Source organism: Neolamprologus brichardi, chromosome 17, assembly GCF_056152115.1.
Source record: "Neolamprologus brichardi isolate AB-2024 chromosome 17, ASM5615211v1, whole genome shotgun sequence".
In the NCBI taxonomy this organism is placed as follows: Eukaryota; Metazoa; Chordata; class Actinopteri; order Cichliformes; family Cichlidae; genus Neolamprologus; species Neolamprologus brichardi.
Window position 1 is genome coordinate 10,225,383 of NC_142120.1, and position 13,291 is coordinate 10,238,673.

The following is a 13,291-nucleotide window of genomic DNA, read 5'->3' on the forward strand; positions in this document are numbered from 1 at the left end:
GTGTGTGTGTGTGTGTCCGTCTTTGGTAGAAACAGAGACAGGCTGGCTGGAATCTGCTGAGGGAGGACCTATGCTGAGGGTGTCACTGCGTTCAAGAACACATTTATATATACACACAAGTGCTGAGCAGTGCCACATCACCCACCACACTGCTATGTCCACTTTGCACACACTAACACACATGTCACTTACACCCTCGGTTCCAGGTTCACTGACCCTGTTTCATATTATTCTGACTATAACCGAAATTTTGATGACTTTTGTTTTCGCTGATGTCATTAATGTGTCACATTTGGGGGGGGTAAAATCTGAAATATCTCCATAACAATTGGATACATTGTAAAACACTTCAGTTTCCCTCACCATGATCTAAGAGAACATTGAGCCCTTTTAGTGTGGCCCTGCTATTTCATGTCATAGACTCAAGTGTCATAAAACCAAAAGGAAGATGGACAAAAAACAAAACAACAACAAGAACATAAGAAATGCATGTAGAGACAAAAATGATAAAGGAACAAGAGAGAGATTTAAAAAGCAACCATTTGAGTAAATCTTAAATACCAAGATGCTAACTGGGTCCACCCCCCTTCTTCTAACCCACTTTGATCTGGCTGTTGGATGGCAGCGGTTTGCCCATGTGGATCCCCTCCATTTGTCTAAAGTCTTTACTTTCATATTTCTCATAGACCTCAGGCTTCAGCTGGAAACCCTTCATCAAGGAAATAAAAAGTATAGTGGCGCTTCCCTCACAGTGTGACATTAACATCTCTGTTAATGCCAGAAGCACTGCACATGGGCTCGCGACAATAGTTTTTTTGTGCTTGAAGATTCCCTTCACTGTATTTCTCCTGTTCAGAGGCAAAGCCAAGAACCAGAGCTAGCCAGCCCCTCATGACTGCAGGAACAGATGACCAGTTTATGAGGAACTGAAAGACAATGATGTCTGGCTGTTTCAGGTTATAATGCTCTTGTTATGTCAGTTTGATCTCCTCTGCATAGCAGAAGTTCTCAACTTTCTTAACTCTCGGTAAATCCTGATGCAGAGGAGATCAAAGGACGACTTTATTCTGCCCAGGCCCAACCCTGGAACAAAACTGGAGGGGCGCTCGAGGGCACACGCCTGGTTGCTCGACTAAAGACTAAAGACACACAACACGAAGAGAGGCAGTAAGGCCCGGGTGAACTAAGTCGAGACCAAAAAGAACAATGGAGGGAACTAAAAATACAGAAAACTACACAAGGAACTAACCGTCAAAATAAAAGCAGGGACCAAAGCAAAAGAGGGAGCAGGAACAAACTCACAGATAGCAATGACACGCAGAGAATGAGAAAACACAGGAGGCACGTGAAATAAGAGAACAAGAATGAAGTGTTACAACCAAAAGACTATGACACTCGCTCTGTGGGTCCCCAACATCACTCGCCCGGGAGAGATTTCATCATTAGATATTTGGATGCTGCTGCTGCTGCTGGGGCTTGATGCTTTGATTTATGGGTATTCAATTAAGCTGAGATATCCTGGCTGTGAAGGCCTTATGGCTTATGGTTGGCATTGTTTTCATGCTCTTTAGTAACGCCTCATGTCTTTTGGCTGTGACATTGTGATCATGGGGCAGATCATGTCACAGAGCATGATATTAATGGCACATGCAGGGAAGCATCTGCATGCTACCGCATGTATACCAGTGTTTTCGAAGCACATAACAGAAGGGGGCATGGTGTAGTTTTGTAACATGCCACTGAGTCATTCCTCTACCCGGAGGGCAGACATTTTCACCTTCCTCCAACAGGCAGGCTCACGTTCTGTCTCTCTGTCTCTCTGTCTCTACGCCTTTTTCTATGTGCATGTGTGTGTCCAGACTAGATACTGTCACAGTCATCCTATCACGCCCGCAACTGTGCATCTTAATGCTCTTCTTCTACTGCAGGCAAGTATGTGACATGCAGAGAATTAAGGTGTAAATACATGACTGTGTGTGTGTGTGTGGGGGGGGCACCTCCCTACCTTGGGGTTGTTGTATGGGCTTGTTACAGCAACATTCCTCCACTCAGCTGCTTCTGAACAGCACATTCCACAAAGAGAGGGAGGAAGGAAAAAGAAGAGAGTGAGTATAGAACGAGGAAGGACTGGAAATGAAGAGTCAGTGAAAAAAAGGAGGGGGGGGGGGGGGGGGGTGTAAGTGTTTATATGTTTGAGAGCCGTAGACGTATCTGTGGAGAAGGAGGGGTAAAGAGAGTGGAGATGCACTGGCAGAGGAAATTGGTAAAGGAAGGAAAAAGGGTCATAAAAATATCATGTGTAAGTGATCCTCCCCCCCTCTCTCCTGCTCTTGTGAAATTTTGACTCCCATCTTCTCTGCATGGAGATCAGAGGTCAGGGTCAGATGCAGTGCAACCAGAGCCAGTGCTGAGAAAAGAGAGAAGGCCACGAGCTCTTTCCTAAAATATTCCTCATCATACAGCCATGAGAGAAGTCATGCACATGCGCACACACACACACACACAGAGTACAGTAGACCACACTGCTCTTTGATGTGCGTTTATCTCTTCAGTCTGCTTGACCTGTTTCTAATGAACTGTGCTGGGAGGAAACAGAATAATCCAGCTACACAATTACATCCTTCTGCACAGACTCACAAAGAAATCATTATTTATGTACCTTAAAACTGACACAGTATGCTTTTCCTGCTTCCCATCCCACCTGTATTCACACCTTGTGCTTGAGAGGGGCAGCCAATCAGAAGAAACATGGGTTAAAGGAAGTGGTCTTAGAGGGAAACAAGCTGATACATGATAATGAGTAAGAATTTTTTTTTTTTATAAAGAAGGACAAAGCTACCGTATGCTACAGTCACATTAGGGAAAGCAGTGGTTGGGCACCAGTTGTGGTAACTTTGTGCAATGAACTTGCAGTCTTATTGTCTTCGAAGTAGTCTTTTCGAAGGCGGGGTAAGGTGCTCTCTTTAAAGAAACCTTGTTGGGTTAAGATGGTGAAAAGCTGGAGTCGGTCTGCAATAATTTATAATTAAATGGGGTCTTACATGCAATCTGTTTGTGATATTACAGCAGTTATCTGTGAAAAACTGGGGAAACTGTTGCCATCTACACAGAAATTAACATTAACTACTTACATTCAGAGTCCAGAGAGAACCTAACAGAATTGTAAGAGAAATTCTTCCACAACCTCTGATGTAGTCGGTGCAGGGCAGCAATTTAACTCCAAAATGCTTTTATATAGGAATATAACCAGAGTACAACCAGTTAGAAACCCAACCAGCTGAGTCAAAGAAGTGCATCGTAGACAAGTTGCACTGAAAAGTGCAAACTGGCTTAGCTTGACTGCAACGTGTTGGCAATCTGTCTTCATTTATATAGTTAACCCTCACCAGTGTGTATGAGAGTAATTGCAGTCAGTTCAAGTATCGCCAGAATTGTTTGGAGATAGGTTGCTGCAACTGCCTTGTGATTAAAAGTGGTCGGACAGAAGTTGAGGGTGTTGGGTGCCCAAGTGTGCGAGCAGTCGGTCGCCGCGACTACTTGCAATTAGTGACTGTATGCAAAAAAATTCAGCCATGCAGACACTTGGAAACCATTAATTTTTCCTCTTTACAAGGAAGTTGCCGTCCTATTTTTAGTGTGTCTGAGCCAATAATATGAGTATTATTAGTAAAAGTATGACAATAATAATAACATGTTCCTAAACAGTATTCTTTCTCATTTTCAATATTCACTCAACTAAGACTAATGACCCTGGCTGCAGTGAATGCATTCAAATAATTTCTGCTCATAATATAAAGTTTTAAAAGACTTTAATGACTTTGAAGACATACATCTGTTGCCATAAAAACACCAACAACTGCACTGCAGGTTTTGGCAACTGTACAGCAATGAGAAGATAATTGATGGTTAAGATGACAACAGCAAAGACTCACGATACTGCACTTTAGAGCTTACATGACCAGTCAGTTAAGCATTCAGTGTCAATACAAGATAAATCGAATTATTAAATTAAAAAATATATATTTGATACATACCAAAATACTAAATATTTCTTTGTTTGAGCATACATTGGGGTCTTTTTTTTGGCTAAATATCTTTGGGTTCTACTTTCTTAGGCTCTTTAATCCCCCAAAAATGTTCAGAATTCAGTTATTGGATTAGTAGATAATGCATCTCTTAAATACAGTAACAACTAAACTATAGATTCCATTCAGGGCACAGCTAAGGGCAAGAAAGTTTGACTCAGCTCAGAAATAAAATTAAACAACGAGAGAGAAAATGTAGGAAAGCGAGAAGGACATGAAACTGGGACAGCAAAGAAAACAGTGAATATTTACTGGGATAACAAGCAAATAAGTTTAAAGACAAGAGCAACAAAAAGCAGTTTGTGTGAGGAAAGGCTTGTTGGCTCGCTGACAGCGTCTCCTCTCCTTCTCCCTCTTACTCTAGCTGAATAGATGGGTTTGTTTGTTGTCAGTGCTAGAACTAAAGGAAAACAAAGTGACTTGATTCCCCTCTGTGTTTATTGGAAGACAGTTCGTTGTGCATAAGTGTCTATTGAGTTCTCGTCCCCAGACAGCTTTATCCTGAATACCAATTTGGTTCCTCTCTTTTTTTCTCCGTTTGTTCAAATTAGAACCTCTTAGCATTATTACATAACACATACATAATACCAATCGTCTGCTATATACCATGTACTTGCAATGCTAATACATTTTCTGCTATAGTACTAATAACTACTATTACTTTTGCTACCACAACAGTGACAATTTTACACTGTCTGCATGCCTAATTAGAATTAGAAGGCCTTTATTGTCTTTGGAAAAAAAAAACTTACAACAAAATTAAGATCAGCATTATCACTGCAAAAGTGAGTATGTGACAAAACACATCACCTAAACACACACACACTCAGTCACACTGGAGAATTAAATATGTGCGTGATACATGATACGTTTCTTTGTCTCTATTTCTGTCACATTTTAATCCATATTATATATCTGACCCATTAATCTCTTGGCTGTTAGTTGCTTCTTCCTATCTATCTATCTATCTTATAGTTATTCTTTCTGATTTTAGACCAAGGATAGTTAGATATTGAAAACCAAGAGATTTCATTACAGTACATGTATGCAAATGTATGCAAACATTTACTGATGTCCTCTATTTTTCTAAAAATGAATGTGATCACTGATTTAAGAAAGTGACAAATACAAAAAATCATCCAGCAATGTTTTTCCACCGATGTGAAGAAACAGAAATGTATGCATATATAAACACTCACCTCCACTTTATTAGGTACACCTGTTATAATACAAATATCTAATTAGCCACTCATTTGGCATCAACTTAGCGCATGGCATAGACATATAGACATAGTCAGGACGACCTGCAAAAGTTCAAACTGTGCATTAGAATTGGGAGGAAGATTGATTCGAGTGACTCTGAATTGTTGCTGGTGTCACATGAGCTGGTTTGAGTATTTCAGAAACTGATGATCTCCTGAGATTTTCAAATGGGGTTTATAGAGAATGGTCTAAAACAGGGGTAGGCAACTCCAGGCCTCGAGTGCCAGTGTCCTGCAGGTTTTGGAGCGCACCCTGGGTTAACACACCTGAATCAAATGATTAGTTCATTACCAGGCCTCTGGAGAACTTCAAGAAATGCTGAGGAGTCATTTAGCCCTTTAAATCGGTCAACCGGTCGCAGCAGATGGCCGCCCCTCCCTGAGCCTGGTTCTGCCGGAGGTTTCTTCCTGTTAAAAGGGAGTTTTTCCTTCCCACTGTCGCCAAAGTGCTTGCTCATAGGGGGTCATATGATTGTTGGGCTTTTCTCTGTATCTATGAAGCGCCTTGAGGCGACATTTGTTGTGATTTGGCGCTATATAAATAAAATTGAATTGAATTGAATTGAAATCAGCTGTGATGGATCATGGACACATCTAAAACCTGGAGTTGCCTACCCCTGATCTAAAAGAAAGAAAATATTCAGTGAGTGGCATTTTCTGAGAGCAGGTTATAGAGAAGGTATAATTTACCAGGATAGATCTAGAAAGGTGTATCTGTACATTCTGATAAACAGTTCCCATTAAATTAGTATTTGTTAAGTAGCGCTGACACGCAGAGTGAATTGAATATATACCTATACTCGTAAAGTGCGAAGTATTACAATACTACTGTAGGATTGAGAAATAATTTGGTTACTAAAGTTTTAGACAAATGAAATTGTGTAAAATTTACAGTAGAGTAGGACTATATCGTTCACGAAGATATAAATGTGTTTGTTTTCCCAATTAAATGTAATAATACAGATGACCTATTTAGATGTATAGTTATCAGACTGTAAGAAAAAACATTTTTATGTGAAGCAGCATATCATCGAATAAAAACAAATAATTTTTAAAGCATCGATAAAAATTACAGCAAAACAGTAACGCCGTTTATTTAAACCTTACGTTTTTGGATCGTAATTTAGCTCACCAATGACGAATAGCGTCAAAACGACAGGCACAAATTCTGTCCAATGAGAACACGCTATTGGGTGGAGCGACACCCAGTTTAGCCACTTGGATTTTAATTCCTGGTCAGCGTTAGTCAATCAGATATAAGTATATCCTGGAAGGGGCGGGCCTAATTGTTCCTTGGCTTTACCCAGTCCGGATGTTCCCCAGTAGCGAATAACGAGCAGCAGTGTGTGAATGTGGCAACCGAGGTAGACAGGGAGGGGTACATAAGCTGGCCAGACCCAGGCTCTTGTCTTTTTTCCTTTATTTTTCTTTTCTCGCATAGCCAAGTGTTTACAGTTCGTGCACCGCCGCGGTTGTGAAGTAGTTTACGGGGCAGAAAATCCGGCCGCTGCTGCTTTTCTCTGGGACTAACCGCTGTCGTTGTGAAAACAGTCCAGAAGAAAGAAAGAAGGAAAGGGAGAAACAACATGGGGCGATAATTAAAAAAAAAAAAAGGTGTTGTGTTGTGAGCGGACGATGACTCTCTGGGAGGACCCGTGAAGCTTATTTATTTTTATTTATTCCCCTCCCTTCCTTCTTCCCTCATTCCCTGTGTCCGCTTTTGTTTTATTATTTTGTAACATTTCCCCTACCCCCTGCCAGTTTGGGAGATTTTTTTAAAGGAAAAGGCAACAAGAAGATTGAAGAAATGGACCAAGCCGGCATCCTGAGAAAGTTTATCCAGGGGGTGAAGGCCATGAGCGAGGGGAACGATGAGAGGGGAGAGGATAACTTCGGCAGCGACTTTATGGTGGGTCAAAATTAACAGGCTCCACCTAGCCTCTTGTATCCTATATCTGTCTCACATGTACTCTTCCCTTTATAACCTCCACCTTTTCCTCCATACTGACCCTTCATATCATACCCAGCGCCCCCTCCGTCTCCTGGTTCTCTGTGTATCCCCCAGGAGGTGAGGCAGGGGTGGCCACACTGCCCTCTTCCTTTTTCCTCCCATTTCCAGGCTTTACATGGCGGCCTAGCATTGTCTCCCATGCCACAGAAATACAACCGATTCCGGTTTCTTTAAAAAAAAAATTTTTTAAAAGGGGCAAATAACAAAGACGAGAAATATTATTGTCTCTCTAGCTCTTGGTTATTTATTTATTTATTTATTTTAATGACGTTGCTGGAGCAGCATGTAGGTAGATCTTTTATTGTGGCTATATGCTTGATTGAGACACAGTGCAGTGATTCATTGTCCTCATAAGCACTAAATATCCACAAACCTAAGCTTGATTGCATGCTTTGTTTCCTGTGGTTTTCCCTGTGTTCCAGTAATAAAAAAAATCCTGTCAACTATTTATAAAATGACTTCAATTTTAGTAGAAGTTTTAGCAGGTATCTATTGTGGTCACTGAGAAATGTGGCCACTTGCAAACTTTTATTTACATTTCCAGTTTAACGAAAGCAAATTGCAAAGAGCTCCCCATACACTGGACCCATATTTAAAAAAAAAAAAAAATGACAGTTTAAACAAGGGTTGTCAAACCTAAGGCTTGGAGGCCAGGCAAAGACTCCAATCAGACCCTACTGCAAAGTTTGAAAGACATGATTGAGGGTATAAATTTTGGACTTTTAACAGTATTTTCAAATGTTTTACAGCTTTATCTTTACTTCTAAAGGCACCCACATGGAGATTCAAGCTACACCAAAGATTTTAAAAATTAAATCTTTGAAAGGGTCCAGTTTTTTGTCTATTATAGAAATTTATGGTTGCTATATTTTTGTTTATTTTTAGGTCATTTATGTGTGCAATGGATACACCTAATTGTAGCATGTCATTTTACAGGTTTTGTCTTACAATTTAAGAGTCACGCTGACAGACTTCTTTCATTTACTACAAAAAATTATTTTTCTATCATGCAGTTTTCCCCCCATCTATTAAGATCTCTCGGGTTCAAACATGTAGTTAGGTCAAAGTGGGGTGTATCTGGCCCCCAATGTTAAAACGAGTTTGACATCTCTGATTTAAACTAAACCTTACAACAGCATTAGTTTTAATCTGGCAACTTTCTTACACGTGGAGAGGATCTTTTGAGATTAGAGATGCTTGCTGTTGAAGTAATTTTGATTACATATTTTGTGGTGACTGCTGACCCACAGTCATTAGTTTGCCTTCACTACATAACTGGATGTCACTGTGTTGAAAGTCTGGACTCAAAATAGGACCAAGGCTTGTGAAATGGTTTAAAATGCCACAACAGGAATGTCACTCCTATAAAAACATTTCTGTCATTGAGTCCACTTTAATTTAGATATGTTTAGAAATGTTCTGGTGGAAATTGATTTACTATCTTAATTTACAGCAAGTTTACAGTTTAACAGGTTTAGACTTTCCTTCATGAGCAGCCTTTTCGTCCAGCCTAGTTTCATGTTAATCATGTTGCAGTTTGATTATGTGGGAATTAAGCTCCTCAGCACCAGAATGGTTAACTTTTTCCCCCACACACAGACTCTCCTCACTTCCCTACTTCATGCAAGCTGCTTGCTGGAGCTTGCAACATTCTTTCTTGGCCCATTTCATAACATTTTGTCCTGGCTATAAAAATGCAACTCTTTGGCACACTTTGGATCGAGGCCTCTCTCTTGTTCAGATTAAGTACATAACAGTTTCTATAATAAGCGAATCTGTGTCTAATTTTGTGCTCATGACTTAGCCTTCTGTCTTGTCTTTTGAGTGAGAGTTGCAGAAAACAAGGAGCTGGGAGATGTTTCGGCAAAAAAAAGAAATTAGTTCTCAGCTATGTGAGAGGCATTAAGGAAGTGCTTGGTGGACGAGAGCTACGGAGCTGGAACTAGTCTGCTTTTGGCTTATTTACAGAAGATTCATTTCACCATGCATGCCCTCTTTCGATGAATTTTTACGCGGTAGACTCAGTACAGTGTCCATATGTTTGTGATTTTATTGCCTGCCCGTTTTCTCTCGCCCTTAAATTCTGTTTCTAGACTCAACTGGTTAAATGTAGGTTCTTCTTTTAGCACCACTATACTTGCCATTCATAGATTACACACGTCCACGCCTTGTCAAACTGCCTACAACAACCACACGTTGTATGGGAAGAGAACAATTTTTAAGCTTTTAAAGCGGAAAGTGTTTCTTCCTGTCAGTTTTTTCAGCAAAACACCCCACCAACCGTTTTTAGGCTATTAAATGTGGTGTTTTTAAGAAGTTGTAGGACACTACTGACTGCTTGTCAAGCTTTAACTCTTGATTATTTGTGTGATGTCTGTGGTTTCCTTTCAAATGAACTTCATTGGCATGAAATACAATATATTTCCTGTTAGCCTTAGGCTATCACACATGTCTCTAGACAGTCCCTTGACAATCATGCAGCTCATATAAACTTAATCGCTGGGGCATTCAAGTGCTTTCATTAAATCAATTATCCTTCATCTCGTTAGTCATGGTAATCGGGGTTATTTTTGTACATGCAAAGTTACTGAATGAGGCTTATAAAAATTGGGCTTCAAGCTAAATTTTCTTAACAGCTGGCAGCAGCTTGTGAATGTTGAGATTCTGCTAAATTATTTAGCAAACGCACCAGCTAGCAGTCAAGAAAATTTGTCCTGATCGAGCATATGTGCCAGTGTACGGAGCATTGTTGACGCTCACAAGCCGCAGCAAACATGTAAGTAAGTGTCTTAGCCAGTTGCTGCTAGTCTGTGGCGTTGATTTCAAGTCTTGTGTGAGGCTTTCAATTGCTGGAGTCAAGCTCGCAATACCACAAGCACATGGGGTGTGCTTCTCTATGAAGTGAGTCACCAGAACACCCTGACATAACACCCACTTTAACTGCCTATTGTTGTTTATATATAGAATGTGTTTTATTGACATAATTACAGGCTCTAGTAGGCCAAAGAGTCAGAGATTATACGTTTTCTTCAGTAGTTGTTTTGCTGTTTGATGCAGTGGGGAAGCTTCAGGTTTTTCTTCCACCTGGGACGCTAATTGGAAAGTATCGTGGGGTATCTGGCCATGTTTGACCTTATTAGAAAACTTGACAGTGAGCTGTTTTAGTGGCAGCCATATAGAGGCAGATTACATGGGATGTATGTCTGCATACTTATGAAGTGGAGGATAAAGATGTACATTGAGAATTGAATGTTTGCTCCAAGGACCTACATTATTTGTAGATATGACTGAGCTCTTGAAGAGCATTTTATGTCAGCTCTGAAGCAATTCACCTTCCATCTGTCATATATAAACTATTGTAATGGTGAATACCCTACTTGTGGCTTTGTATGATGTGAAAGAAGTAGCACAGAAGCTCCACCTATCTGGTGTTCAAACCATCTGTTTGCTGAGGTAGCCAATCAGAAGACTGTTGGCTTAAAGGGAGAGGAGCCAGGTAATAAGCTGAGACCAAGTATAGGATAAACAAGTTTGGGGTTCTTTTGAGTCATGGAAAGCTACTCTACTAGAGCCCAAGGGAAAAAAATATGGAGGTAGAAATGAGCATGATTGGTCCATTTTAAGGTTAAGCAATGCCATCAGTAAAAGGTAGATGCATTTTTACTGTAAACACTCTTGCTTTGTAATGGTGACTTAATCCAAAAAGTACACATGCAAAAAAGGTCAAATATGTGCTGTTATTTGGACCATCTGTGCAGATGCAACAATGGCAATTGTAATTGTTTCACAAAAAGGGGGGTTATCAGCTGTTTCTCTCAACCCACGACTTTTCAAACCAGCTATTAGTGCTTATGTAAGAGAGCCAGATTTATTTATTTATTTACTTTTTTAATAGCCTGGTCAACCAGACACAAAGGGGAGGAATTAAGATGAACCATCGAGTTTACTTAAAAAAAGAGAAAAATATTAAAATTCATTTATTTTTATAGTATAGGCTTTATGTGGGCATAAATTAGGATTTAAAGTTTCTCTGTGCAACTTTCTGAAAAGCCTTGTTGTTAAAGTTGACCTGTTCTCATCATTTGCAGCTCAATATTTTTTTCCCCTTGGGATCTACTTAAAAAGCTTTGCATGATTCACAGCTATAAATTAAAAAACAATATATTATATATATGTATATATATCATTACAAACCTTTTGTGCCATATAAATGACTAAATATTTTTAAAAGCCACCTGTACCAGCTCATCTGTTCTCTTCAGCTCCACCCTTTTTGACTGAAATTGGCAGTTCTTGTGAGCTCTGTTTGGGAACACAGTCGTTTTCCACCTGCTTCTCCTTGGAGTTACAGGCCAGACCTGATCTTCAGAGTAACAGAGACTGCAGTTGCCAGCTACAATCAAAGATGGGTGAATGGGTACGTTCAGCCGTGGACGCATGTCTCTGGGGAGTCCGGCGATCAGTATCGATCAGCACAATCATAAGGGAGCCTAGCTGGTTAGCAGTGACCTTTCAAAATAAGAAAGCAGGGATTTTCCACTTGTAAAGTGATCATGGAGTGGCATAGTTCTCTCATACAGATTGCAAAATGTAAAATGCCACAATGAGTCTTCAGATTTCTTTGAGCAGGTATTATTATTATTATTATTGCGTAGTGTGCCTAAGTAAAGTTTCTGTGTGGGAAGCAGTACTTTGGATTTTCCCAGGAAAATTTTTTTAACTACAATGCAGAAAAGGCTTTTAAAGAACTGGAAAAAATCCCTTTAACATGTCTAACTTAATTTCACAACCCATTCACACGCTGATGACATAGACTGTAAATAAAAGATTAAAATAATGTTACCAATTGGTTAGTGAAGTCCCATGATGGTGCCTCGTGTTTTAGTCGGTATGACCCAGAACTTGAGATTAAGCCCATAAAGTCATCAGGAAAGTGCTTACAGCTTAGAGGTCAAAAAGCAAGGAAGCCATGGACCACTTTCCCATAAACGTCTGTAATGTTGGAAGTATTTTTGAAACCAGCAGATCTGCCTCTGCTGACTATTAAAAAGCAGTTATGCATTGCTTTCACTTGTCAGACCTACTACCATCTTCTTTTTACAATCTACGTTTGGCAGCACCTATGTTACCCATCACCTTGTACCTTAAAATTAACAAATTATTGCAACGAATATGTTGCATATATGTTAAACATATGTCAAAATCTTTTGGCTGCGTAGGCTGGAGAAGATCACAGACCTGCTTTGGCCTTGCTTTAACTCAAGGTTTAATATCACACAATGCTAGCAAGCTGCTCATCTGTTGAACTAAAAGTGAATTCATTTGAATTAATTTAATATTTATTTATTTACTTATTTATTATACACCATGACCGCCCTCCTTGACAAGGTCAATGTTTTAGTTTTCACATTTAAAATCAGATCACTTCTGTTTTGCTGCTATGACTTGATCCTTAGATTGTAATAATCAGTCCCTTACCTGGAAATAGCTGTGTCATAAATTATGCTGTGACTAAAGTTGCATCACTGACTCACAATCTGGCGTGGTGAAATGAGCTCAACTTCTACATGGCAAGCTCTCACTGGTTTCCTGGAGACGATTTCGTTTTTATATGTAACTTCCTGTGGGCAGAGGAAGGATCCTATTTAAAGTAGTGCCTCCACTTTACTTCCTATTTAAGCAGCCAATCAAAAATTCTAATTGAAAGTATTTTTCATTTGGGTTTAAAGGGAAAGGAAGACATTTGAATGGGCTTTGCTGTTAGTAGCATTTTTTTTTTTTTTTTCCCAAGCGCATTTACCCATTACGTGACCTCTGTACAGACAACAGTTGCACTTTGACTACACTTGGTGAGAAAGTCTGATTATAGAGTATAGAGTTTAGCTCAAGGCAGGTTGATTGACATAGAAGCTGCAGGGGTTTAGCTTGTGACC

General features: G+C 39.8%; 1 protein-coding gene across 6 annotated transcripts in view; it reads left to right on the plus strand.

Moving 5' to 3' along the window:
* The first annotated feature begins 6,683 nt into the window (after window positions 1–6,683).
* Window positions 6,684–13,291, plus strand: part of ptpn12 (protein tyrosine phosphatase non-receptor type 12) — a 54,090-nt gene continuing 47,482 nt past the window's right edge. For all 6 annotated transcript variants that reach the window (XM_087830320.1, XM_087830319.1, XM_087830321.1 and 3 more), the window contains exon 1: window positions 6,684–7,256. In XM_087830320.1, the coding sequence (XP_087686446.1) occupies window positions 7,155–7,256 (102 nt within the window). In that variant the 5' untranslated portion in view covers window positions 6,684–7,154. The remainder of the gene's footprint in view (window positions 7,257–13,291) is intronic.